Source organism: Pistacia vera, unplaced genomic scaffold (assembly GCF_008641045.1).
Source record: "Pistacia vera cultivar Batoury unplaced genomic scaffold, PisVer_v2 Contig52, whole genome shotgun sequence".
Lineage (NCBI taxonomy): Eukaryota > Viridiplantae > Streptophyta > Magnoliopsida > Sapindales > Anacardiaceae > Pistacia > Pistacia vera.
Genome location: NW_022196357.1, coordinates 1,123,682 through 1,150,876, shown reverse-complemented (window position 1 = coordinate 1,150,876; position 27,195 = coordinate 1,123,682). Strand labels below are relative to the sequence as shown.

General features: G+C 34.5%; 2 protein-coding genes and 1 long non-coding RNA gene across 3 annotated transcripts; 2 read left to right on the top strand and 1 right to left on the bottom strand.

Moving 5' to 3' along the window:
- The first annotated feature begins 2,128 nt into the window (after window positions 1-2,128).
- Window positions 2,129-11,784, top strand: LOC116106628. The gene is made up of 11 exons (XM_031392986.1): window positions 2,129-2,195; window positions 7,249-7,382; window positions 7,903-7,961; window positions 8,044-8,098; window positions 8,190-8,237; window positions 9,018-9,057; window positions 9,930-9,970; window positions 10,041-10,145; window positions 10,902-10,949; window positions 11,220-11,339; window positions 11,651-11,784. The coding sequence occupies exons 1-11, from the start codon at window positions 2,168-2,170 to the stop codon at window positions 11,711-11,713; spliced, it is 741 nt and encodes a 246-aa protein (XP_031248846.1). The 5' UTR covers window positions 2,129-2,167; the 3' UTR covers window positions 11,714-11,784.
- Window positions 11,785-12,185: 401 nt separating this feature from the next.
- Window positions 12,186-22,589, bottom strand: LOC116106627 (probable sucrose-phosphate synthase 4). Its single transcript, XM_031392985.1, is given in 14 exon segments — window positions 12,186-12,587; window positions 12,717-12,828; window positions 14,285-14,318; window positions 15,675-15,908; window positions 16,150-16,212; window positions 16,390-16,443; window positions 16,789-16,965; window positions 17,008-17,172; window positions 17,254-17,424; window positions 17,481-17,647; window positions 17,650-17,696; window positions 22,049-22,207; window positions 22,283-22,482; window positions 22,551-22,589. Coding segments are annotated over 14 exon segments (1,899 nt in total). The 3' UTR covers window positions 12,186-12,310.
- Window positions 22,590-26,179: 3,590 nt separating this feature from the next.
- LOC116106579 lies at window positions 26,180-27,195 on the top strand. Its single transcript, XR_004124332.1, has 3 exons — window positions 26,180-26,209; window positions 27,054-27,094; window positions 27,164-27,195. It is a non-coding gene; the product is annotated as an uncharacterized LOC116106579 (long non-coding RNA).

Here is a 27,195-nt window from a genome sequence, read left to right as displayed (position 1 = left end):
ATATTTGAGAAGCTAGAAATATTTTGACTTTAACAAGAAGATGTTTATGCCAGTGAACAATGTACCTGCAAGTTAAAAGGTGTGATAACAACTATAAAGTATAAATAATTATTCCAAAAAAAATTTAGATAAATATTTAAGTTTATCTTAAATCTTGAATGTAATATAGTATATATATTTTTGCAGTATACAAATAATTATTACTATGTGGAGATAACTTTCCTTAAGACACGATTTATAAAAATTATAACTTAGCACAATATGGAGTTTATTTTTATTTATATCTATCCTAAATTGGAAATAAAATTTTTTATGACTATATAAAATTTATTCCTATATAGAGTATCACTATATAGAGGTTTTACTGAATATTTAACTATAAAACCATTTAACTTAACTTAATTGTCATAATGAAAATAACAAGGACAAAAGTAGCCGGAATTCGCTAGACTATCAAGTCAAGCACTATCTAGCATGGTCTAGCATGTTTTAATTAAACTATTAAACTGTACAGTTAAATGATAGACTCAAGTTAAACTAGTGAGTCTAGCATATTTTAGCATTATATATAATAAAACATTATATGATTCAAACATTCCCTAAAGGGTATATAATGACAAAATTCTCCTAAGGTTTCAGAATTAATAGGAATAATTTTTTCGTTAAATTTTAGGTGTTAAAATAAATAGTAGGAGGATAATTTGGTAATATTTAATAACTCATAACAGTATAAATTTTAACATTCATTAACAGTTTATTAGCAGTATGAAATTTTTGTTATTTATTAAATTCAAGAGATTTTTCTCATTGTATCATATCTTAAGGGTTAATGTTGTGTTGAAAAAAAAAGACTTAGAACTTGTAAATTGTTTAAATAAAAAATCGAGAAAAAAAAGACCATTAACTTGTAGATAAATTGTTTCTCATATCTTAATTTTGTTCAAATTAAAATAGAAAAAATCAAAAAAAAAAAAAAAAGATCGTTAACTTGTAAATTGTTCTCTTTTTTTTCGAATTTAAAAAATATATACAATAAATTGTTTATCATATTTTAATTTTTTTTAAATTAAAAGATAAAAATAAAAAACTGAGTTCAAAGAGTAATGAATTTGTCCTTGAGGTATATATAATGACAAAATTCTCCAAAGGTTTCAAAAATAACAGAAATAATTTTTTTGTTAAATTTTAAGTGTTAAAATCAATAGTTGGAGGATAATTTGGTAATATTTACTTATTCACAACAGTATAAATTTTAACGTTCATTAACAGTTTACTAGTGGTGAGGAATTTCTGTTATTTATAAATTCAAGAGATTTTTGTTATTGTATTATATCTTAAAGGTTAATGTTGTGTTAAAAAAAAGACTTAAAACTTATAAACTGTTTAAATAAAAAAATAAAAAATTGAGAAAAAAAACCATTAACTTGTAAATAAATTGTTTCTCGTATCTTAATTTTGTTCAAATTAAAATATAAAAAACCGAACAAAAAAACAAAAAGACCGTTAACTTGTTAATTGTTCTCTTATTTTTTTTTTTTTGAATTAAAAAAATATATACAATAAATTTTTTATCGTATTTTAATTTTTAAAAAATTAAAAGATAAAAATGAAAAACTGAGTTCAAAGAGTAATGAATTTATCCTTGAGGTATATATAATGACAAAATTCTCCAAAGGTTTCAAAAATAACAGAAATAATTTTTTTATTAAATTTTAGGTGTTAAAATAAATAGTAGAAAAGATAATTTGGTAATATTTATTACTCACAACAGTAAATTTAATGTTCTTAACAATTTATTATGGTGAGGATTTCTTTTTTTTTAAATTCAAATTTTGTTATTATATTATCTTAGGTATTAATGTCGTTTAAAATAAAAAGACTTGAACTTGTAGTTGTTTAATTTAAAAAAAAAAAAAAAAAAAGGAAGACTGTTAACTTATAAATTGTTATTATTTGTTTTTTTTTTTTTCATATATACAATAAATGACCACTGACTTATGATACATGCAACTGGAGTATGGCTACAGTCACCCTCCCTTCCTTCCAACAAATTTGAATCGACATTCACATTTCAATTTCAAAAACCTAACGGTCTCTCTTGTTTAATATCTCCGAATCTACAATTTATAGCGAGAAGATCGAGACGATGGAGGAGTACTTATAGTACATGAAAACTTTACGCTGTCAAATGAACGGTTCACATCTCTTAATCTCTCTCTCTCTCTCTCTCTCTCTCTCTCTCTCTCTCTCTCATTCACGCTTTTTTTTTTTTAATTGAACTTAATGAAACAGAGGTGGAGGATCAGACCGCGAAGGTCACGGTTGAATAGCAAGTGTTGATCACCACAATTAACTCCATAGAAAACGACCTCGTTTCTAGTCAATTTGTGTTTTTTTTTTTTTTTTTTTTGGTGCTTTTATGATATAATTGGAACTGAATTTTATCTGTTAGTTCGAAATTGAATGAAATGGAAGGAATTTAGGTGTGTTAGTGATGGAAACAACCTTGTTTCTGGCCAGTGCTGTTTTTAGATGTGGTTCTTTTGTTCGAAAATTAATGATTGTTTGAAATGAATGTGAATTTGTTTGGTAGTTATTTTATTGAAGACTGAACTGCATCAGATTAATTGAAATTAGCATCATAAAGGATTTTTTAAAGACGAATTCATTTTTTGGCCAATTCTATGCTTACATGAAATGATTATTACTGATAAGGAATGTAGTTTGTTTGTATTTTTCTAAATATTTACTTGAAAATTGAATTTTATTAGGTTAATTAAAATTTTGGTGCGTATACCAGTGTATTAATTAATAGAAAATGACCTTGTTTCTGGTCAATTCTTCTATACTAAGGTTTTGTGTTTTTGTTGAAAATAAATTGATTATTACAGAAATGAATTTTAATTTGTTTAGTTGTTTTTATAAAATTGAAGAATCCTCTCTAGATTTTAAAAGTTCATGGAAACTGAGATTAGGAGAGGATCCTAATTTGTAATCGGAAACTGAAATTTGTTTTACTTAATTGAAAATTATGGTGCTTACATGTATATTAGTATTGAAATCGGTTTAACTGATCAAGAATGGTAGATTGATTGTCTGAGAAGTACTAAAATGTGTTTCTTATAAATGAATGTTTCTACTAAAGCACTTATCTAATGCTTCTTTGGAAAGTACTCCAAGTATTTATTTTGCTTTATAAATTCAAAAGAGTGGTTTATTCATTGCATCAAATACTGTGAGATTCATATGAAAAGTTCTTCTGATTATTGAAATTGTATATAGGTGTGTCTAGGATGGCCTTTGTAGAAAAAAAATTTGTTTGAGTAAAAGCACATGAAACTGCTCTCAATATAAAGTTTTATTTTTTCATCCAAAATGTGTTTTTTTTTCAGAAACACTTAAAAAAGTTCTTCAATTAGTACACTTTGTGTGTGAGTGTGAGTGTGAGTGTGTGTGTATTTTTTTTTAATTAAATAAATTTGATTTTAAAAAGACTTTTATCCTTTCAATCAAATCCTGTAAATTTCTCTAGCTGCACCATAGTTACTTCGGAATGCATCCTTAGGTTGTTTAGTTACGTTGCCTTAACAGAAAATTAAAAGAGTCTAGTACAGGTATTTTTGGGGCTCTAGTTGTTATCTACCTTGACATCAATCTTGTTCAAATGGTCATTAACTGAAAATTAAGTGATTTGAAAACCTTTTACCTTATGTTTTGCTTTGGAAAACAGTGGATGAATTTCAGAGTGCTATTGTAGATTAACAAAAGTTCTTTTGCTAATTAGGTGCAGCTTTTGAAAGCACTCTAAAACTTATCTGGACTATAATCATTTTCTGTGCATGTCATGTGGATACCTTGAGTTTGATATCTCCATTAAAGTCCTTTAAAGTTTTTGTGTATACTGCAAATTTAGGACAATTTTTCATGTTATAGAAAATTGAATTTGCTTTCAGAGGCCTTTTACCTAAAATCCACATGATACAATTTTCGGATGATTTTGATACATTTATGTAGGTTCAATTCATTATTGAGTTGTGGAACAATTGTATTTATGATTTAGTTCTTTATAGTAGCTGTTTTATTGGCGAACTGTTTCCCACTATTTTTGCAGCAAAGTCGACACAAAGTTACTGAGAGAAGAAGCTGAGAAGATGAACAAGGAAAGGGTCAGATATGTGCACAAATATTGGCAAAACAGAGAAAATTGCTTCTCTGGAGTCTGATTGTCACCCTTAACCAGGGAGATCTATTTTTGTGTCTTTGTGCGGGAGCTGGAATGACCCTCTAGTTGGAAGCCTACAATATCCCTGTTATGGGACATTTTCTTTTTCCTTTTTTCACCCTTGAGTAGCTTACTTGCATGACGAGAACACCTGCACAGTAAACCTGAATTGATGAACTACTGTGTCGGATGGTGCACTTTCTTTTTTTATTGCCATACTTGCTTGGTAAAACGTTGGGCTAGAAGTTTTACACAATTGAGAGCTAGACATACGATAGAAACTCCCGCAAACTATCTTTCATGTGTATACTAAATAATTTATGGCTGGAATAGATCTTATGTTTGATAATTTTTGTTGCTACCAACTTGCCATAATCCTATAATATCTGATGTGGGGAATTCCTGTTTCTGTATGTATTCTTCTTACTAGGGAATGGGTTGTTGAAGAAATGTTTCTTCAATCTCAGGGTGTATATTCTTGATTCATCATTGTTCTTTAAATGCGCAGACAATGGAGCTTATACAACAAGAAAGAGTTAGCTCATCTAAAAAATAGCAGAGAAGAGGTAATATTTAAGAATATATTGCATTGATTAAGTTCACTGAATGCTATGGACAGTTATTGCATAATTTCTTAAACCAACAGAGCTTACTATACTCAAGTTGCAGAGGATATCAAATTGAAATTAAAGCAACAACAGGTTATATTTCATGAGCCTCTTCATCTGAATCCACTGTTCTTTTCAAAATTTTAATGCAGATGATGTCTCTTTCATTTTATGTAGGACGGTCGAATTGACAGACTAGAGAAATGACTGAGCATAAATCGGTATTCATTGCTAAATCTTTTGTTAACTTCATTGATTACCTCTTTTTTAATCTCTTCAAGATAATGTATGTGCTCCAATAAAAGAGAAATAGAAGGAAGAAGGTTATGCTATGTTATTAATTATACTTGGATTAATGTCGTTTAAAATAAAAAAGACTTGAACTTGTAAGTTGTTTAAATTTAAAAAAAAAAAAAAAAAGGAAGACTGTAACTTATAAATTGTTATTTTGTTTTTTTTTTTTCATATATACAATAAATGACCACTGACTTATGATACATGCAACGGAGTATGGTACAGTCACCCTCCCTCTTCCAACAAATTTGAATCGACATTCACATTTCAATTTCAAAAACCTAACGGTCTCTCTTGTTTAATATCTCCGAATCTACAATTTATAGCGAGAAGACGCAGACGATGGAGGAGTACTTATAGTACATGAAAACTTTCGCTGTCAATGAACGGTTCACATCTCTATCTCTCTCTCTCTCTCTCTCTCTCTCTCTCTCTCTCTTTCATCACGCTTTTTTTTTTTTTAATTGAACTTAATGAAACAGAGGTGGAGGATCAGACCGCGAAGGTCACGGTTGAATAGCAAGTGTTGATCACCACAATTAACTCCATAGAAAACGACCTCGTTTCTAGTCAATTTGTGTTTTTTTTTTTTTTTTTTTTTTTTTGGTGCTTTTATGATATAATTGGAACTGAATTTTATCTGTTAGTTCGAAATGAATGAAATGGAAGGAATTTAGGGGGGTTAGTGATGGAAACAACCTGTTTCTGGCCAGTGCTGTTTTTAGATGTGTTCTTTTGTTCGAAAATTAATGATTGTTTGAAATGAATGGAATTTGTTTGGTAGTTATTTTATTGAAGACTGAACTGCATCAGATAATTGAAATTAGCATCATAAAGGATTTTTTAAAGACGAATTCATTTTTTGGCCAATCTATGTTACATGAAATGATTATTGCAGATAAGGAATGTAGTTGTTGTATTTTTCTAAATATTACTTGAAAATTGAATTTTATTAGGTTAATTAAAATTTTGGTGCGTATACCAGTGTATTAATTAATAGAAAATGACCTTGTTCTGGTCAATCTTCTATACTAAGGTTTGTGTTTTTGTTGAAAATAAATTGATTATTACAGAAATGAATTTTAATTTGTTAGTTGTTTTTGTGAAATTGAAGAATCCTCTCTAGATTTTAAAAGTTCATGGAAATTGAGATTAGGAGAGGATCCTAATTTGTAATCGGAAACTGAAATTTGTTTTGCTTAATTGAAAATTTTGGTGCTTACATGTATATTAGTATTGAAATCGGTTTAACTGATCAAGAATGGTAGATTGATTGTCTGAGAAGTACTAAAATGTGTTTCTTATAAATGAATGTTTCTACTAAAGCACTTATCTAATGCTTCTTTGGAAAGTACTCCTAGTATTTATTTTTCTTTATAAATTCAAAATAGTGGTTTATTCATTGCATCAAATACTATGAGATTCATATGAAAAGTTCTTTTGATTATTGAAATTGTATATAGGTGTGTCTAGGATGGCTTTGTAGAAAAAAATTTGTTTGAGTAAAAGCTCATGAAACTGCTCTCAATATAAAGTTTTATTTTTTCATCCAAAAAGTGTTTTTTTTTCAGAAACACTTAAAAAAGTTCTTCAATTAGTACGCTTTGCGTGTGAGTGTGTGTGTGTATTATTTTTTTTTTAAATTAAATAAATTTGATTTTAAAGAAGACTTTTATTCTTTCAATCAAATCTTGTAAATTTCTCTAGCTGCACCACAATTACTTCGGAATGCATCCTCGGGTTGTTTTGTTACGTTGCCTTGACAGAAAATAAAAAGAGTCCAGTATAGGTATTTTTGGGGCTTTAATTGTAATCTACCTTGACATCAATCTTGTGCATGTTCATGTGGATTACCTTGAGTTTGATGTCTCCATTAATTAGTACTTTAAAGTTTTTTGTGTACACTGCAAATTTAGGACAATTTTTTCAGTGATATTAGGAATTTGAATTTGCTTTCAGAGGCCTTTTACCTCTAATATCCACATGATACAATTTTTCAGATGATTTTGATACATTTATGTAGATTCAATCCATTTATAGAGTTGTGGAAACAATTGTATTTATGATTTAGTTCTTTATAGTAGCTGTTTTGATTGGCTGAGCTGTTTCCCACTATTTTTACAGCAAAGTCTGACACAAAGTTACTGAGAGAAGAAGCTGAGAAGATGAACAAGGAAAAGGGTCAGATATGTGCACAAATATTGGCAAAACAGAGAAAAATTGCTTCTCTGGAGTCTGATTCGTCCACCCTTAACCAGGTGAGATCTATTTTTGTGTGTCTTTGTGCGGGAGCTGGAATGACCCTCTAGTTGGAAGCCTACAATATCCCTGTTATGGGACATTTTCTTTTTCCTTTTTTTCACCCTTGAGTAGCTTACTTGCATGAACGAGAACACCTGCACAGTAAACCTGAATTGATAAAAACTACTGTTATCGGATGGTGCACTTTCTTTTATTTTATTGCCATACTTGCTTGGTAAAACGTTTGGGCTAGAAGTTTTACACAATTGAAGAGCTAGACATACTGATAGAAACTCCCGCACAACTATCTTTCATGTTGTATACTATAAAATAATTTATGGGCTGGAATAGATCTTATGTTCTGATAATATTTTTGTTGCTACCCTAACTTGCCATAATCCTATAATATCTGATTGTGGGGAATTCCTGTTTCTGTATGTATTCTTCTTTACTATGGGAAATGGGTTGTTGAAGAATATGTTTCTTCAATCTCAGGGTGTATATTCTTGATTCATCATTGTTCTTTTAAATGCGCAGACAATGGAGCTTATACAACAAGAAAGAGTTAGCTCATCTAAAAATATAGCAGAGAAGAGGTAATATTTAAGAATATATTGCATTGATTAAGTTCACTGAATGCTATGGACAGTTATTGCCATAATTTCTTAACTACAACAGAGCTTACTATACTCAAGTTGCAGAGGTTATCAAGTTGAAATTAAAGCAACAACAGGTTATATTTCATGAGCCTCTTCATCTGAATCCACTGTTCTATTTTCAAAATTTTAAGTTGCAGATGATGGTCTCATTCATATTTTATGTAGGACTGGTTCGAATTTGACAGGACTAGAGAAATGACTGAGCATAAATCGGTATTCATTTGCTAAATCTTTTGTTAACTTCATTGATTTACCTCTTTTTTAATTTCTCTTCAAGATAAATGTATGTGCTCCAAATAAGAGAAATAGAAGGAATGAACATATTGACTCTCCATGTTTATGATAAATTGATTGTGCATCTAGTCTTTAGGATCCAACGTGTTCTCACTGACTAGCTGAAGGTAACAAAGGTCTTCAGTTTTCCTTGTTGGATATCTTTCTGTATTGCTCTAAGAGCTTCTTGTTCAGATTATACCACTTCCTTGATAATTGGAATTGCTTGAGTGGTGATGATGGGTGTGGCAATAATGTCTCACAGTTGAAGATGTGGTAGTAGACACACATCCTTAAAGATACATCTCTCTTTAATGCATGCCTCTTTCCTCGCCAAGAAGGAGAGGAAAAAAAAAAAAAAAAAAAAAGGGAGAAGTGAGCCTATATATATATATGCATGATCAATTTGTTGTAATTTAGAAATCCCTTTTGTTTATGTAGTCTCTTGTATGCTTAAAGGTTGGCACAACATCCAACCTAATTTTGTATTTCTAGTGTACTAAAGATATTTAGATCTTGCTATTGTCTTCAACCTCTTGATGTATTTTTGTTGCAATGCAATTTTAATTTTAACTGCAAATTCATAATCATGTAACTGTGAATAGGGTTTTATGGTTTCTTCTGTATTGCTATCATCTATTCTACTTTTCACTATAGTGTATAGATAAAACTTTTAAGATTATCAAGTTTGTGCAATTCTAATGATTAGAAATCATTCAGGTCAAAGGTAAAAGTGATGAGCAAATGGCTGAAACTGAAGGTACTTGATTTTAAGGAACAAGTTGGCTTTGGCCATGAACTGGTGATTTGGGATTTGATACAATTTTCCCGAGCAAATGTTAAGTTGTTGATGACTTTTAGTTTTTTATTTACCTTGAAACTTTACTATGTTAAAACAAGTCCAATGATAAACACTTTGACATTGAATATTTGTATACCAATATACCAAAATTTCCCTTAATCCAGAAGGTGAATGTTAATATTACAATTGTTTGCTGGTTGCTTTACAGTAAGCGAATATTTTGGAAAGACCTTTGCATTACTTATGTGTCAATTTCAATCAGCAGGCTTAAAATCTAGTCAGAAACTTGGGTAGTTATCATGCTTTTCATTATTTTTGCAAAGATCATCAAACATCCCTTAATGAAAGATCTGAATTACCAGTGGTAGGGACAGCTAGGGAGGTTTGTTCATATTTAAGGGGCAAGACTTTTCTGCTCCAAGAGCCGTAGGGGATGTCTGTTGAGGACCTTTTACTGAAAATGTAGGCTTTTAGAGAACAATGTTTATTTAAACACTTCCAAGTTTGGGCCTCACCTAAGAACTTTGTAACTGTACAACAAAATGCAGGTGTGCATTATAGAGAGGGAAGGCTCATATGATTTCTAAGCACAAAATCTTATATATATGATACCGAGTTGTGACATACATGAGAAAGAGAAATAAGGGAAGATCCTGTCTTGTTTACAGAATTTTATCACAAAGAGCTAACTCAAAATTGCAAGATGTTCTTATGATGAGTGGTGATCTATATAAACTGATAACTCTGACCTGAACTGTAGTCATTGATGCATAAAATTTATTAATCAGAAACAATATTATTCTTTTCATCTTATTTAACTTTTCTTGCAGGGAAGTGCGGCATTGATAACAATAACTTCATGGACAATAAGGTAAATAACTTTTATTGATATCATTAGATATACGGTGTTGCAATTTTCTAATTAATTTTTGGGATAACAGAGCAGTGAAGCTAGGGAGACCATGATGGCCAATTTGGTTTCTGCTAAAGACAAGCTTGACGAAATTGCACAGAAGACATTAAAACTTGTTCAGGAGAACAAAAAGGTTACTTAAGCAAGATTTTAACTGAACGTATATGTCTTTTCCTAGTTGGTAGATGGACCATGTCTCGATTTCAATAACTTTTTTTTTTTTTTTTTTTTTTTTTTTTGGGTGAAAGCCTCGAGATGTCCCCACACCCAAAGGTATGAGACTAATTCCCGATCGGGGCTCGGGTGACTTAATCTTGTAGTTTATATGTGTAGAAAGAGTTTGTTGCTTCGATTTAATTTCAATTCGCTAAATTTTTGTCTCCAGTCTTGGCTAATGCCAAAAGTTACATTTTTTACTTCCATTCATCGTTTGTAAAGTATATCATCAAGTGAAAAGCTGTTTTCTTATTTGTCTGATTGTAGATCAGAGTATGAATTCCAAGTGTAGCATGTAAAACATTGATGTTCATTGAGTAAATTCAATTTAAATTTGTGACGCTAACGTAAGTCACTTGATTATCTTGGATTGAATCTTTTTATAAGTTTAGGTACCTAAAACTAATTATCTTGAGAGTGGATGAAAGTGCTTCTTGAATTAATGTTTTGACTGTTTTTGCATTTCGGTTTACCTTCCTTATTGGGAAAATTTCTTTTGAAGCTTAAATGTTTTCTGCTTTTCCCAGTGGTGTAAGACTTACATGTGACTCTGTCAATACATCTGGTTCCTAGTCAAGTGGATCTAATTCTTCACGGGAAACTACTTGTATGCTGTTGTTTCTAATTTTATCAATCCCTTATATTCATTCGCTAATCTTGGACATGTTTTTAGATGAACGATTCCTTTGAGCAAGTGAAGTGCAGGGCAAACAAATTGAAGGTTAGTTCTCTAACCAGTATCATGTAAATGTTTTCATGTGATTGCCCTTAGGCTTGTGCATAGATTATCACTATAGAATGAAATCAACTATTGGCCGAATATAATGTTTTCTTTGCGGAGAGATCAGGTTGCCCAATAGAAATATTGTTCAACATCCATATCTTTTGGATAGTAGTTGAGTGGTGAGTGGTGGCTTTTAGTTTTCTATTTCATATACTCGTTTGTAGAAACTAATTATTGGCTTCTTATTTTAAATATTGGTAACTATAGTCAGAGATGTTGGCAATGGATATAAAGACCTTGGAAGAGGAACACGCAGATCTTCTATCAGATAAGGCTGGAGAATCTGAGTTTTGGGAATGCCTAAAGGACCAAATTGAGCAATTCAAGGTAAATACTGTTGGTAGCTTTTTCTTTATCATACAGAAACTAAAGTATTTTAGGATTTACTTGATCAAAACCTGAAATGGCCTTTGGTTTTTGACCAAAGCAAGGTTTAAAAAGAAAAGGTCCTCAGTTGGTGGCTAAAATGAAACTCTTAATACAGTGGGGTTTTGTTGCTCATGGTTGTCAAACTCAATTACGGTTGGGAAAGTTTTTGCCTTCCATTTGCTAAAAGTAATTCCGAATTCTAGTAAACGTGTGATTACTTTTTCTATATCAAACTATCATATTCTAATTGATGCTTCTGCTTGTTATAGGGACTTTCCTATGTGCTGAAATGTGATTGTGGAGAGGAATACAAGGTGGAAGTGAATCTTTAATTTTAGAAAAGTATAATAGCAATGAAACTTAGACAACTCAAAAGGCTGAAGAAACAAATTCGTAGTTGACAGGTAATCAAATGCGAAACAAAACTAGGAATTGATCCTTAGAACTTATACTGCGAAGGGATTATATGATAAATGACTTTAGTTGTTAGCTCGGATCTAGTTCAATTGTTTTGAGTAGTATATTTGCAGAAACAGTACTGCTTCATCAATTGTTGTTAATAATGAAAGAATACTTCATGATGATGCTTTTAATATGATGAAATGGTAAGTTTTGCCATACCATCTGCAAATAAAACTATACCTCTTGTATCATATGGTTGGTCTAGCATTTTACAATGATGACATCTTTTGCTTATATTTCCGAAATGTTATTTCAGATTGTTTTTAAGACTTTAATAAGGAAATTACGCCATGTACACAAATTTAAATTCCATATTATTCTATATTTAGTATTTTATTGTACTTGTACAATTGAAATATCTCACAAGTTGAGATGTATATTCTTGTATATATGGTTCTTATATCCTTGCTTTTGCATTAACGATGAGAATATAAACACTTAAAAGGAAAATATAGTAAAGATCATAATCACTTGATCTCAAGAACCTTCAGAGCTGCAGAGATATCCTGGGCTTCATAACTTCCCTCCACATGGGCAATGTTCGGGCTGTCTTGTGGAACTGAATCTTCTCTTTTAGAACTCTCTTCACCATGAAGAAGCTTCTCACTGCCACAGTCCACGGTGCCTCTTACAATTACAGTCTTTTGGAGGCCAGCCAGCAGATTTTCATAGTCTCTGTCTCCTCTATCTCACACAAACACTACAGTTTTTGAAAGATCAATTCCCCACCTAATTGATAGATACCTGCACGGAATATGGTAGCAACACAAACGTACCAGAGATTTCAATTTTCAGTTTACTACAACTGATTGATCTTGATCTTATTTGATGATTCTGTACAATATTATGATATGCAGTGAAAAGAGGTCGAACCTTAGAGCTTGTTTTCTTGATGCAAATAGTGGTACCACGTTTAACCTTGATGCTGCACGTGTGTAGACAAGGTTGCATCGGAATCCTCTCATCTGCAGCCTTTGGCGACGTTCTCACTAATAGCTGAAGGTAACAAAGGTCTTCAGTTTTCCTTGTTGGATATTTCTGTATTGCCTAAGAGTTCTTGTCAGATTATCCACTTCCTTGATAATTGGAATTGCTTGAGTGGTGATGATGGGTTTGGGAATAATGTCTCAAGTTGAAGATGTGGTAGTAGACACACATCCTTAAAGATACATCTTCTTAATGCATGCCTCTTTCCGGCCAGAAGGAGAGAGGGGAAAAAAAAAAGAAAGGAGGGCTATATATATGCATGATCAATTTGTGTAATTTAGAAATCCCTGTTTATGTAGTCTCTTGTATGCTTAAGGTTGGGCACATCCAACCTAATTTTGTATTTCTGTGTACTAAGAGTTTAGATCTTGCTATTGTCTTCAACCTCTTGATGTATTTTTGTTGCAATGCAATTTTAATTTTAACTGCAAATTCATAATCATGTAACTGTGAATAGGGTTTTATGGTTTCTTTTCGTATTGCTATCATCATTTCTACTTTTCACTATAGGTAAGATAAAACTTTATATTATAAGTTTGTGCAATTCTAATATTAGAAATCATTCAGGTCAAAGGTAAAGTGATGAGCAAATGGTGAAACTGAAGGTACTTGATTTTAAGGAACAAGTGGCTTTAGCCATGAACTGGTGATTTGGATTTGATACAATTTTCCGCAAATGTTAAGTTGTTGATGTTTAGTTTTTTATTCACACATAGGCACACGCTTTATGAGATGCATTTTCCCTCTTTAATTGTTGTTACTTGAAACTTACTAGTAAAAAAGTCCAATGATAAACACACTTTGACATTGAATATTTGTATATCAATAATCAAAATTCCCTTAATCCAGAGGTGAATGTTAATATTACAATTGTTTGCTGTTGCTTTACAGTGAGCGAATATTTTGGAAGACCTTTGCATTACTTATGTGTCAATTTCAATCAGCAGCTTAAAATCTAGTCAGAAACTTGGGTTGTTATCATGCTTTTTATTATTTTTGCAAAGCATGAAAGACGAATCCAGTGGTAGGGACAGCTAGGAGGTTTGTTCATATTAAGGGGCAAGACTTTTCTCCTCCATGAGCCGTAGGGGATGTTTGAGGACTTTTACTGAAAATGTAGGCTTTTAGAGAACAATGTTTATTTAAACACTTCCAAGTTTGGGCCTCACCTAAGAACTGTAACTGTACAACAAAAAGGTGGGCATTATAGAGGGGAAGGCTCATTGATTTAAGCTCAAAATCTTTAATATGATACCGAGTTGTGACATAAATGAGAAAGAGAAATAAGGGAAGATCCTGTCTTGTTTACCGAATTATCACAAAGAGCTAACTCAAAATTGCAAGATGTTCTTATGATGAGTGGTGTGTATTTAAACTGATAACCTACCTGAACTGTAGTCATGATGCATAAAATTTATAATCAGAAACAATATTATTCTTTTCATCTTATTTACCTTTCTGTAGGGAAGTGCGGCTTGATAACAATAACTTCATGGACAATAAGGTAAATAACTTTATTGAATCATTAGATATACGTGTTGCAATTTAATTAATTTTGGTAACAGAGCAGTGAAGCTAGGGAGACCTTGATGGCCAATTTGGTTTCTGCTAAAGACAAGTTGACGAAATTGCACAGAAGACATTAAAACTTGTTCAGGAAAACAAAAGGTTACTTAAGCAGTTTTAACTGAATGTATATGTCTTTTCCTATTTGGTAGATGGAACATGTTCAATTCAGTAATTTTTTTTTTTTTTTTTTTTTTGGTGGAAAGCCCAGATGTCCCCACCCAAAGGTATGGGACTAATTCCCATCGGGGCTCGGGGACGTAATTTTGTGTCTTTGTGCGGGAGCTGGAATGACCCTCTAGTTGGAAGCCTACAATATCCCTGTTATGGGACATTTTCTTTTTCTGTTTTCTCACCCTTGAGTAGCTTACTTGCATGTACGAGAACACCTGCACAGTAAACCTGAATTGATAAAAACTTCTGTTGTCGGATGGTGCACTTTCTTATAATTTATTGCCATACTTGCTCAGGAAAACGTTTGGGCTAGAAGTTTTATACAATTGAAGAGCTAGACATACTGGTAGAAACTCCTGCACAACTATCTTTCATGTTGTACACTATAAAATAATTTATGGGCTTGAATAGATCATATGTTCTGATAATATTTTGGTTGCTACCCTAACTTGCGAAAATCCTATAATATCTGACTCTGGGGAATTCCTGTTTCTGTATGTATTCTTCTTTATTATGGGAAATGGGTTGTTGAAGAATATGTTTCTTCAATCTCAGGGTGTATATTCTTGATTCATCATTGTTCTTTTAAATGCGCAGACAATGGAGCTTATACAACAAGAAAGAGTTAGCTCATCTAAAAAAATTAGCAGAGAAGAGGTAATATTTAAGAATATATTGCATTGATTAAGTTCACTGAATGCTATGGACAGTTATTGCCATAATTTCTTAACTACAACAGAGCTTACTATACTCAAGTTGCAGAGGATATCAAGTTAAAATTAAAGCAACAACAGGTTATATTTCATGAGCCTCTTCATCTGAATCCACTGTTCTATTTTCAAAATTTTAACTTCCAGATGATGGTCTCTTTCATATTTTATGTAGGACTGGTTCAAATTTGACAGGACTAGAGAAATGACTGAGCATAAATCGGTATTCATTAGCTAAATCTTTTGTTAACTTCATTGATTTACCTCTTTTTTAATTTCTCTTCAAGATAAATGTATGTGCTCCAAATAAGAGAAACAGAAGGAATGAAGATATTGACTCTCCTTGTTTATGATAAATTGATTGTGCATCTAGTCTTTAGGATCCAANAGTTACGGATGGTTCTTCAGGAACTTTCATGATCTCAAGACGTGTGGTGGGGTGACGGGTCCTGCACTGTTCTACATGTGAGAGGTAGTTACGGCAGTGTTCTGTCCATGAAAAGTGGTGGATATTCTTGAGTCCATTTTTTAGACAATCAGACCACATGTTTTTGTCAGCAACCAGCTTTAGGAGGACATCTGCTATGGCTTTCTGATCATGCGGGTCAATTAGGAGACCATTGTTAAGCTGGGGGAATATCATTAAGCACCTGGTTAAACAGAGTCCTCAGTTACTATCAGTCTGAGTCATAAGGTGATACTATGATTAATTCATTAGGTGGCCAAAATTTCCTATCAAAGCTATTTCTGTCATAATTTCATAGTTTGGAGTGTTATACAATGAGGTATTTTTTAGTTCTGCATAATTTTAGTCTAGGCATGCATTTCTTCTACCACAACTTTTTTATGAAGGATGAGAAATTTGGAACCTTCACAATGTCCACAGGTTCCCCGTTCTTTGTGGCAACAATAGGAAGACCATAGGCAGCTGCCTGCAAGATACAAGTGGAATATATTATGATTTTTTTGATACATTTAGGCTTAAATGTTTATAATGCTTCAGAATTTTTTCTCGTCTATCAATTGCTCCTTTTATAAGATTCAGAGTGTTACTAAGAATTGAAGGATTCAGTCAATACAACGTTTTAGAATAGAACAAAGAGACATACCTCGATGAGTGTGAGACCGAACGGTTCCACAAGAGCTGGATTGATGAAAACTCCCTTCAAGAGACAAAGCCGCCATAGAAGTACTGTTAGCAAATTTATCGTTGCAAGGAAGAAGAAAGAGTTAAAGTGTGTCAACTTCTAGACATTAATCTAAGCTGATAAGTTCTGAAAATATGGAGTTGCATAGATTGATCCGGCAATGCAAGCCTAATGAGCCTAAAGTACGCCGTTGATGAGAGTGTTTCTTATATATTTGATCATCATTTCTTAAGTACCAAAAGGTAGTCGCAGGTGTCCTTTTAGAACTATTTTGATGCAATGACCAGTAAAATTCTAACCAACCAGGCAACACGGATTCCGTGTTTTGTAGAGCATTGGATAAAATGATGAACAATTTACCTTTGTTTTCGCAGCCAAACAATAAATTTCAAGAACTTCGGATTGCTTATGATGCTTCGGATAAGCCACCTGATGGTACAAGTCGTACTTGTTGATGAGCTTTAGAACAGTGGTAAGAACAACTGAACTGCTATTAGACATCTCTTCAATGTCATCTCTGTTTCCCAGTATCAGTGTCTGCAATATTAATAAGTCATTGAAGTGAAACACAATTTTTACCATGTTGGCTGGCTTTTCGAGGGGTTGGCACTCCCCAATAGCCTTGAGCAATGTGGTGACATTTTTCTTGTGGTCAAGACGAGACAATGCTAGTATAGTTAGCTTGTGAGGATTTTATCTGCAAGGGAAAATCATATTAAACAAATAGATGGTATTAAAACACATCTACGAATCGAAATCACTTCGATGCATCAAGTTTAGTAATGAAGATTCAAGTTTGAGAAGAGAGAATGTTTGACCTCGGACCATATTGGAGGGTAGATGCCTTCTGTTATTTCTATTAGAGCTAAGCAATGATTTGAGATTAGCATCACCTTCCAATGAATCTTGTGTTGTTACATATCCTTGGTGGTATAACCTGATGCAACAAAAGTGATCAGCACGTGAACTATGACCAAAGTGCGGATCGAGGTCATTCTCCGTACGTTAAAAATTTCAGGACATTCTTATATTAGTTAAGTTTGAGGTTAAACATACCACCATCCTTGTCTGGTGCTAGTCACCACCATTTCAGCAGCATCCAGCCCCATCTCTTCAGCTTCAATCCTCCTCATTATCTTGTATGTTGCATTTATGTCCTTAGGCAGCCTCCCTTTCTTAAGCAATTGTTCGAACTTGTTCCGCCCCAATGAGTGCCCGTCAGCACCATTGGCACGTTCAAGGCGCCAGAGACGTGAGCTGCCACCTCTCTGATACGATCACCTGTAGACAAACTCAATCCACAACCAACCAGCAATAATTCCCACACAAGTAACCAACCACACAGTCAATCCACAACCAGAATAATGCAAGAAATAGAATATGCAATCTCAGCACTATTTGTATTAATCAGATAATATGAATGGAACAGATAAAAATGGAATGAACTGGACTGTAACCATAAACCCTGGCATTTCGAGGAGCTAGGAACCTCCACTGTTTTATCAACAAAATAAGATGATACTGCTGCTACGACTCTCCCTGATTAAATACTAATCCCCTTTCCACAATTACCCTTACTCACACAATTCATATTCTCAAAACAGACTGTTACACATGACACCTGTGCTTTGTGGACCCTACTCCCTTAACAACCTTCCTAATGTCTATTACGCCCCTTAAGGGTGTAAACTTTATGCACTACGTTTAATTATTCCCCCCCCCCCCCCCGCGCCCCCCTATCTCCCCTCCCCCTCCCCCTCCTTTGAAGATTCACCTTGTCCTCAAGGTGAAACTGAGGAAATTGCATTTTAATCACTTCATATGGTTCTCAGGTGGCTTCAAAATCAAGTAAATGCTGCCATTTGATGAGAACCTCCTTAGACCTATCTAATAGAGTACGCACAGAGAGAACATCGTCTGGCTGGACCAGTAATTCCATGTCTTTAGAAAGTGATTCTAGTAGGGGTTGGATGGGCACCGATTGATGTAAGCTCTTCTTGAGTTGAGAAATATGGAAGACAGGATGAATACAGGCTGTGGGAGGCAGATCCAATTTATAAGCCACTGGTCCAATGCGTTCCAAAACAGTGTAAGGACCATGGAAACAGCGACTGAGCTTTTCATTCAATTTCTGGGCAAGTGATTTAAACCTGTAGGGCTGTAGCTTCAGGAAAACTTTGTCACCAAGCTGGAAGCACTCGTCTCGCCGATGAAGGTCAGCATTGTGTTTCATGCGAGCTTGAGCCACAACTAAGTTGTCCTTAAGCTCCTTTAACATGGCATTCCTCTCAGTCATTTGGACATTGACATCTTCCACGATGGAAGGGTAGTTTGTGAATTTTAAAAGGGTAAGGGGGTCTCGTCCATAGAGGGCCTTGAAGGGAGTCATTCGGATGGAATCGTGATAGGTTGTGTTGTACCAGTATTCTGCCCAAGTAAGCCAAATAGGCCACTGTCGTGGTTGAGAACTGCAGAAACAACGAAAATACGCCTCGAGACACCTATTGACCACCTCTATTTGCCCATCTGTCTATGGATGGTAAGCCGAACTAAATTTCAGAATAGTGCTGGTAGCCTTGAACAACTCTTACCAAAATTAACTCATAAAAAGTTTGTCTCTGTCAGAAACAATGAAATTAGGGAAACCGTGGAGCCTGACCACTTCTTTAACGAATATGGCAGCCACATCCTTTGCATTGTAGGGATGATCGAGACTAAAAAAATGGTTGTACTTGGTCAAGCGGTCAACAACAACAAAGATGGTATCCACTCCCTTCGAACATGGTAGCCCCCCGATAAAGTCCATAGAGAGATCCTCAAAAACCTGATCTGGAATGGGAAGGGGCTGGAGGAGTCCGGCGAGTTTTAACGACAACTGTTTATTAAGTTGACAGGTAATGCAGGCCTTAATGTAGCGTTGTATATCTCCCCGAATACCCTCCCAATAAACTACTAAAGAGACTCTCTTGTATGTCCTGAAGAAACCCGAGTGGCCTCCACTAGGACTCTGATGGAACTCAGCCAATAATGTGGAGACAAATCTGGACCTTTTGGAATAACCAGCCTGTCTTTATAGAATAGGCAGCCTTTGCGGAGGTGGTAATTAGGTTGACTAGAAGAATCAAGGAGAAGGTCCTGAATGATTTCCTTGAGTTTCAGATCTGTTTGTGCCTCCGAAGCCATGTCCTCATACTTAGAAAACTGTACCGCAGATAAAGCTGAAAGGTGTGCCAATTCAGTCATGTCTTCTCTTCTTGAAAGAGCGTCAGCCACTCGGTTGGAAGCCCCTGGATACTACTGAATTTCCAAGGTAAAACCCATCAGCTTGGAGGTCCATTTGTGTTGCTCAGGGTTTTTTGATCTTTGGTCCCTTAAAAACTGGAGGCTGCGCTGATCAGTCTTGATTATGAATTTTTTGCCAAGCAAATAGTGACTCCACTTCTTGACCGCAAAGACGATAGCCATCAATTTACACTCATATACCGATTTCAGCTTGGCTGTAGGGGAGAATGCCTTGCTGAGGAAAGCTATAGGTCGAGCCTGCTGCGTCAAAACAGCCCCGAGACCTCTTCCAGATGCGTCTGTTTGAATATCAAAGGGGAGTGTGAAATTTGAAACTGTTAAAACTGGGACAGTAGTCATGGCTTCCTTGAGCCTATCAAAAGTCGATTGTGCCGAATCATTCCAAGCGAAGGAATCTTTTTTCAGTAGCTGAGTAAGGGGCTGTGCGATTGAACCATACCCTTTTACGAATCTTCGGTAATAACCCGTCAGCCCAAGAAAACCTCTCAATCCCTTCACATTCGCAGGTCGCGGCCAAGACACCATGGCCTCAATCTTTTTCGGATCTACCTCTACTCCCTTTTCTGAAACCAGGTGACCCAAATATTCCAGCTTAGATTGGCCAAACAAGCATTTTTTCTTGTTAACAACCAGCTTGTGCTCCTGCAAAATCTGAAAGGTTAGTTGTAAATGCTGGATGTGTGTGGAGATGCAGGGGCTATACACAAGGATGTTATCAAAGAAGACCAGGATGAATTTACGGAGGACAGGTCTAAATACTGAGTTCATTAAGGCTTGAAATGTTGAGGGTGCATTAGTGAGTCTGAAAGGCTTCACAAGGAACTCGTAATGCCTCTCATGTGTGCGAAAGGCTGTCTTGGGAACATCAACCTCTCACACCCTAATTTGATGGTATCCTGAATTTAAATCCAGTTTTGTGAAGACCGTTGCCCCAGCCAATTCATCAAGTAACTCTTCAATGGTCGGTATTGGGAATTTATCAAGTATTGTAATATCGTTTAATGCCCGGTAATCTACCCAAAATCGCCAACTCCCATCCTTCTTTTTGACTAATAGGACAGGGCTAGCGTACGGGCTAACACTAGGTTGTATAATCCCAGTAGTCAACATTTCCCCAACCAGCCTCTCTATTTCATTCTTCTGAAAGTACGGGTATTTGTAGGGTCGGATATTGGGTGGATTGGAACTTGGTTGAAGTTCTATGGCATGGTCATGGGTCTTATGGGGTGGTAATTTAGGGTTCTGGTCAAACAGATGGGGGTAACCATATATCACCTCTAATATTTTAGGGTCAGTTTCCTCCTATATTGGCTTTTCCTTAAGCCTTATGGCTCCAAACTCCACTACGTAGCCAGTTCTCGCAGCATGCACAGACCTGACCATGGTTTTCAGTGAGACCTCAGTCTTTACCAGTAGAGGATCCCCTCTCAATTTTACCTTCTTGCCTTCCCAGTTAAATTCCATTGTTAGTCTCTTCCAATTGGCACTCACATCCCCTAAACTACTCAACCATGTAATTCCCAACAGAACATCTGCACCTCCTAATTCAAATGGAAAAAACTCCAGCTGGATCTCAATCCCCTGCAGTTTCAGCCTCACTGCCTTACAAATTCCTTCACCCCGAATGGTACATCCATCACCAACCACGACTCCAAAAGGTCTCCCCTTATCCACCTTCAGCCTTAGCTTCTATACAACCTCATGGGAAACGAAATTGTGGGAAGCCCCACTATCCACCAACACCACCACACTCTCATTCCCAATCTTCAAGGTTCCTACGTCTTCCTTTACCGTATTCATCTCCTTCTCTACGTTATCCATCCTATTCTCCATTTTGGATTTTACCATAACCCACTCTGGCTTTGATACCAGTTGATACGATCACCTATAGACAAACTCAATCCACAACCAACCAGCAATAATTCCCACACAAGTAACCAACCACACAGTCAATCCACAACCAGAATAATGCAAGAAACAGAATATGCAATCTCAGCACTATTTGTATTAATCAGATAATATGAATGGAACAGATAAAAATGGAATGAACTGGATTGTAACCATAAACCCTGGCGTTTCGAGGAGCCAGGAACCTCCACTGTTTTATCAACAAAATAAGATGATACTGCTGCTACGACTCTCCCTGATTAAATACTAATCCCCTTTCCACAATTACCCTTACTCACACAATTCATATTCTCAAAACAGACTGTTACGCATGACACCTGTGCTTTGTGGACCCTACTCCCTTAACAACCTTCCTAATGTCTATTACGCCCCTTAAGGGTGTAAACTTTATGCACTGCCGGTTTATCACTCTCCTGCATCAGCGTAGTGGCCATGGATCACATAGGGACATGTTGGCTTTCCTCCATTCACTTGTTCACCTAAAGCCCTTGCCATGTTAACAATGTGGTTTATTGCACCATCAACAAATTCAAGTATGTGTTGCCAAAGTGACTCTTTTGCTATATACCTGTAACATAAACATTAAAGCAGTTCTTCCGATAATATTCAAAGTAAAAAGCTTGGATCAGGCCAAGATTATTACTTATCGCGAGCACCATAGGGGATGCAGATGATATAGGCTCCGCAACTGCCACTACCGTCGACGGGGCAAGACAACGTCTCAGTGGGTTCGCCATTGCTAGAGTCTACTTCTGGTGAGGCAATTTACCTTGTAAAGAGATCCACACGATGAACTCCTTTAGTGTTGGCCAAGGCTGTTGCAAGTGCAACAACATATTTTACCTGGAAAAATGTACCCAAGAATTAGACTAGAAATGTAGTGTGATCTTGTACCAGCTCAGTAAGGTTACCATGCCAATACAATCTAAATGTTCACCTCTTTCTCTCATTCACGCTTCAAAATCGGCTTCGAATTGTAACCTTTTTTTTTTTTATCGAACTTATTGAAACAGTGGAGGATCAGACCGCGAAGGTCACGGTTGAAGAGCAAATGCTGATCACCACATTAACTCCATGGAAAACGACCTTGTTTCTGGTCAATTTGTGTTTTTTTTTTTTTTTTGTCCTTTTAATATAATTGGAACTGAATTTTATCTGTTTGTTTCGAATTGAATGAAATAGAATGAATTTAGGTGTGTTAGTCAATGGAAACGACCTCGTTTCTGGCCAGTTCGTGTTTATGTGGTTTCTTTTGTTCGAAAATTAAATGATTGTTTGAAATGAATGTGAATTTGTTTGGTAGTTTTTTATTGAAGACTGAATGTACAGGTTATTGAAATTAGCATCATAAGGATTTTGGAAAACAGATTCGTTTTTTGGGCCAATTCTATGTTTACATGAAATGATATTACTGATAAGGAATGTAGTTTGTTTGTATTTTTCTAAGAATTACTTGAAAATTGAATTTTATTAGGTTAATTAAAATTGTGGTGCTATACCGTGTGTTAATTAATAGAAAATGACCTTGTTTTCTGGTCAATTCTTCTATCCTAGGTTTTTTGTGTTTTGTGTTGAAAATAATTGATATTTACAGAAATGAATTTTAATTTGTTTTGGTTGTTTGTGAGATTGAAGAATCCTCTCAGATTTAAAAGTTCATGGAAATTGAGATTAGGAGAGGTCCTAATTGTGTCGGAAACTGAAATTTATTTGCTTAATTGAAAATTCTGTGTGCTTACATGTATATTAGTATTGAATCGGTTGAACTGATCAAGAATGGTAGATTGATTGTCTGAGAAGTACTAAAATGTGTTTCTTATAAGTGAATGTTTCTTCTAAAGCACTTACTAATGCTTCTTTGGACTACTCTAGTATTTATTTTTCTTTATAAATTCAAAACAGTGGTTTATTCATTGCATCAAATACTGTGAGATTCATATGAAAGTTCTTTTGATTATTGAAATTGTATATAGGTGTTGTCTAGGACGGCCTTTGTAGAAAAAGGTTTTTGTTTAGGTAAAAGCTCATGAAACTGCTCTCAATAAAGTTTTATTTTGTCATCCAAAAAGTGTTTTTTTCAGAAATGCTTACAAAAGTTCTTCAATTAGTACGCTGTTGGTGTGTGAGTGTGGGAGTGTGTGTGGTATTTTATTTTTTTATAATAAATTGATTTTAAAAAGACTTTTATCCTTTCAATCAAATCCTGTAATTTCTCTAGCTGCACCACATTTACTTCGGAATGCATCCTTAGGTTGTTTTGTTACTTTGCCTTAACAGAAAATTAAAAGAGTCTAGTAAAGGTATTTTTGGGGCTTAGTTGTAATCTACCTTGACATCAATCTTTTTCTATTGTCATTAACAGAAAATTAAGTGATTTGAAAACCTTTTGCCTTTTGTTTTGCTTTGGAAACACGTGTGAATTTCGAGCTATTGTAGATTAACAATAGTTCTTTTGCTAATTAGGTGCTGCTATGAAAGCACTCTAAAAACTTATCTGAAATAATATCATTTTCTTTGTGCATGTTCATGTGGATTACCTTAGTTTGATATCCCATTAATTAGTACTCAAAGTTTTTTGTGTATACTGCAAATTTAGGACATTTTTTCAATGATTATAGAAAATTGATTTGCTTTCAGAGGCCTTTTTACCTCTAATATCCACATGATACAATTTTTCAGATGATTTGTGATCATTTATGTAGGTTCAATCCATTTATGAGTTGTGGAACATTGTATTTATGATTTAGTTCTTTATAGTAGCTGTTTTTATTGGCTGAACTGTTTCCCCACTATTTTTGCAGCAAAGTCTGACACAAAGTTACTGAGAGAAGAAGCTGAAAGATGAACAAGGAAAAGGGTCAGATATGTGCACAAATATTGGCAAAACAGAGAAAAATTCGTTCTCTGGAGTCTGTTCGTCCTCCCTTAACCAGGTGAGATCTATTTTTTTGTGTCTTTGGCGGAGCTGGAATGACCCTCTAGTTGGAAGCCTACAATATCCCTGTTATGGGACATTTTCTTTTCTGTTTCTCACCCTTGAGTAGCTACTTGCATGTCCGAGAACACCTGCACAGTAAACCTGAATTGATAAAAACTTCTGTTGTCGGATGGTGCACTTTCTATAATTTGCCATCCTTGCTCAGAAAACGTTTGGGCTAGAAGTTTTATACAATTGAGAGCTAGACATACTGGTAGAAACTCCTCACAACTATCTTTCATGTTGTACACTATAAAATAATTTATGGGCTTGAATAGATCATATGTTCTGATAATATTTGGGTTGCTACCCTAACTTGCGAAAATCCTATAATATCTGACTCTGGGGAATTCCTGTTTCTGTATGTTCTTCTTTATATGGAAATGGGTTGTTGAAGAATATGTTTCTTCAATCTCAGGGTGTATATTCTTGATTCATCATTGTTCTTTAAATGCGCAGACAATGGACTTATACAACAAGAAGAGTTAGCTCTCTAAAAAAATAGCAGAGAAGAGGTAATATTTAAGAATATATTGCATTGATTAAGTTCACTGAATGCTATGACATTTATTGCCATAATTTCTTAACTACAACAAGCTTACTATACTCAATTTGCAGAGGATATCAAGTTAAAATTAAAGCAACAACAGGTTATATTCATGAGCCTCTTCATCTGAATCCACTGTTCTATTTTCAAAATTTTACTTCCAGATGATGGTCTCTTTCATATTTATGATGACTGGTTCAAATTTGACAGGACTAGAGAAATGACTGAGCTAAATCGGTATTCATTCGCTAAATCTTTTGTAACTTCATTGATTTACCTCTTTTTTAATTCTCTTAAAGATAACTGTATGTGCTCCAAATAAGAGAAACAGAAGGAATGAAGATATTGACTCTCCTTGTTTATGATAATTGATTGTGCATCTAGTCTTTAGGATCCAGCGTGTTTCTCACTGACTAGCTGAAGGTAACAAAGGTCTTCAGTTTTCCTTGTGGGATATCTTTCTGTATTGCTCTAAGAGCTTCTTGTTCAGATTATACCACTTCCTTGATAATTGGAATTGCTTGAGTGGTGATGATGGTTTGGGAAAATTTCTCACAGTTGAAGAGTGGTAGTAGACACACATCCTAAAGATACATCTCTCTTTAATGCATGCCTCTTTCCTGGCCAAGAAGGAGAGGGGAAAAAAAAAAAAAAAAAAAAAAAAAAAAAAGGAGAAATGAGCCTATATATATGCATGATCAATTTGTTGTAATTAGAAATCCCTTCTGTTTATGTAGTCTCTTGATGCTTAAAGGTTGGCACAACATCCAACCTAATTTTGTATTTCTAGTGTACTAAAGATATTTAGATCTCGCTATTGTCTTCAACCTCTTGATGATTTTTGTTGCAATGCAATTTTGATTTAACTACTGCAAATTCATAATCTGTCACCGTGAATAGGTTTTATGGTTCTTTTGTATTGCTATCACTATTCTACTTTTCACTATAGTGTATAGATAAAACTTTTAAGATTATCAATTTTTGGCAATTCTTGATTAAAATCATTCAGTCAAGGTAAAGTGATGAGCAAATGGCTGAAACTGAAGGTACTTATTTAAGGAACAAGTTGGCTTTGGCCATGAACTGGTGATTTGGGATTTGATACAATTTTCCCGCGCAAATGTTAAGTTGTTGATGACTTTTGTTTTTATTTACCTTGAAACTTACTATGTTAACAAGTCCAATGATAAACACTTTGACATTGAATATTGTATACCAATATACCAAAATTTCCCTTAATCCAGAAGGTGAATGTTAATATTACAATTGTTGGCTGGTTGCTTTACAGTAGCGAATATTTGGAAACCTTTGCATTACTTATTGTCAATTTCAATCAGCAGCTTAAAATCTAGTCAGAAACTTGGTATTTATCATGCTTTTCATTATTTTTTGCAAAGGTCATCAAACATCCCTTAATGAAAGATCTGAATTACCAGTGGTAGGGACTAGGGAGTTTTGTTCATATTTAGGGCAAGACTTTCTGCTCCACGAGCCGTAGGGGATGTCTGTTGAGGACCTTTTACTGGAAATGTAGGCTTTTAGAGAACAATGTGTTTATTAAACACTTCCAAGTTTGGGCCTCACCTAAGAATTTTGAACTGTACAACAGAATGCGGGTGTGATTTAGAGAGGGAAGGCTCAGTGTGATTTCTAAGCCCAAAATCTTATATATATGATACCGAGTTGTGACATACATGAGAAAGAGAAATAAGAAGATCCTCTTGTTTACGAATTTTATCACAAAGAGCTAACTCAAAATTGCAAGATGTTCTATGATGATTGGTGGTCTATTTAAACGATAACTCTGACCTGAACTGTAGTCATTGAGGCATAAAATTATTTAATCAGAAACAATATTATTCTTTTCATCTTATTTAACTTTTCTTGCAGGGAAGTGCGGCATTGATAACAATAACTTCATGGACAATAAGGTAAATAACTTTTATTGATATCATTGATATACGGTGTTGCAATTTTCTAATTAATTTTTGGGATACCAGAGCAGTGAAGCTAGGGAGACCTTGATGGCCAT

Coding starts and splice junctions, on each gene's coding strand:
- LOC116106628 (XM_031392986.1), top strand. CDS start 2,168: ATGAAAACTTTACGCTGTCAAATGAACG. Junction 2,196..7,248: donor TTTACGCTGTCAAATGAACG/GTTCACATCTCT, acceptor CTATTTTTACAG/CAAAGTCTGACACAAAGTTA. Junction 10,146..10,901: donor TTGTTCAGGAGAACAAAAAG/GTTACTTAAGCA, acceptor ACATGTTTTTAG/ATGAACGATTCCTTTGAGCA.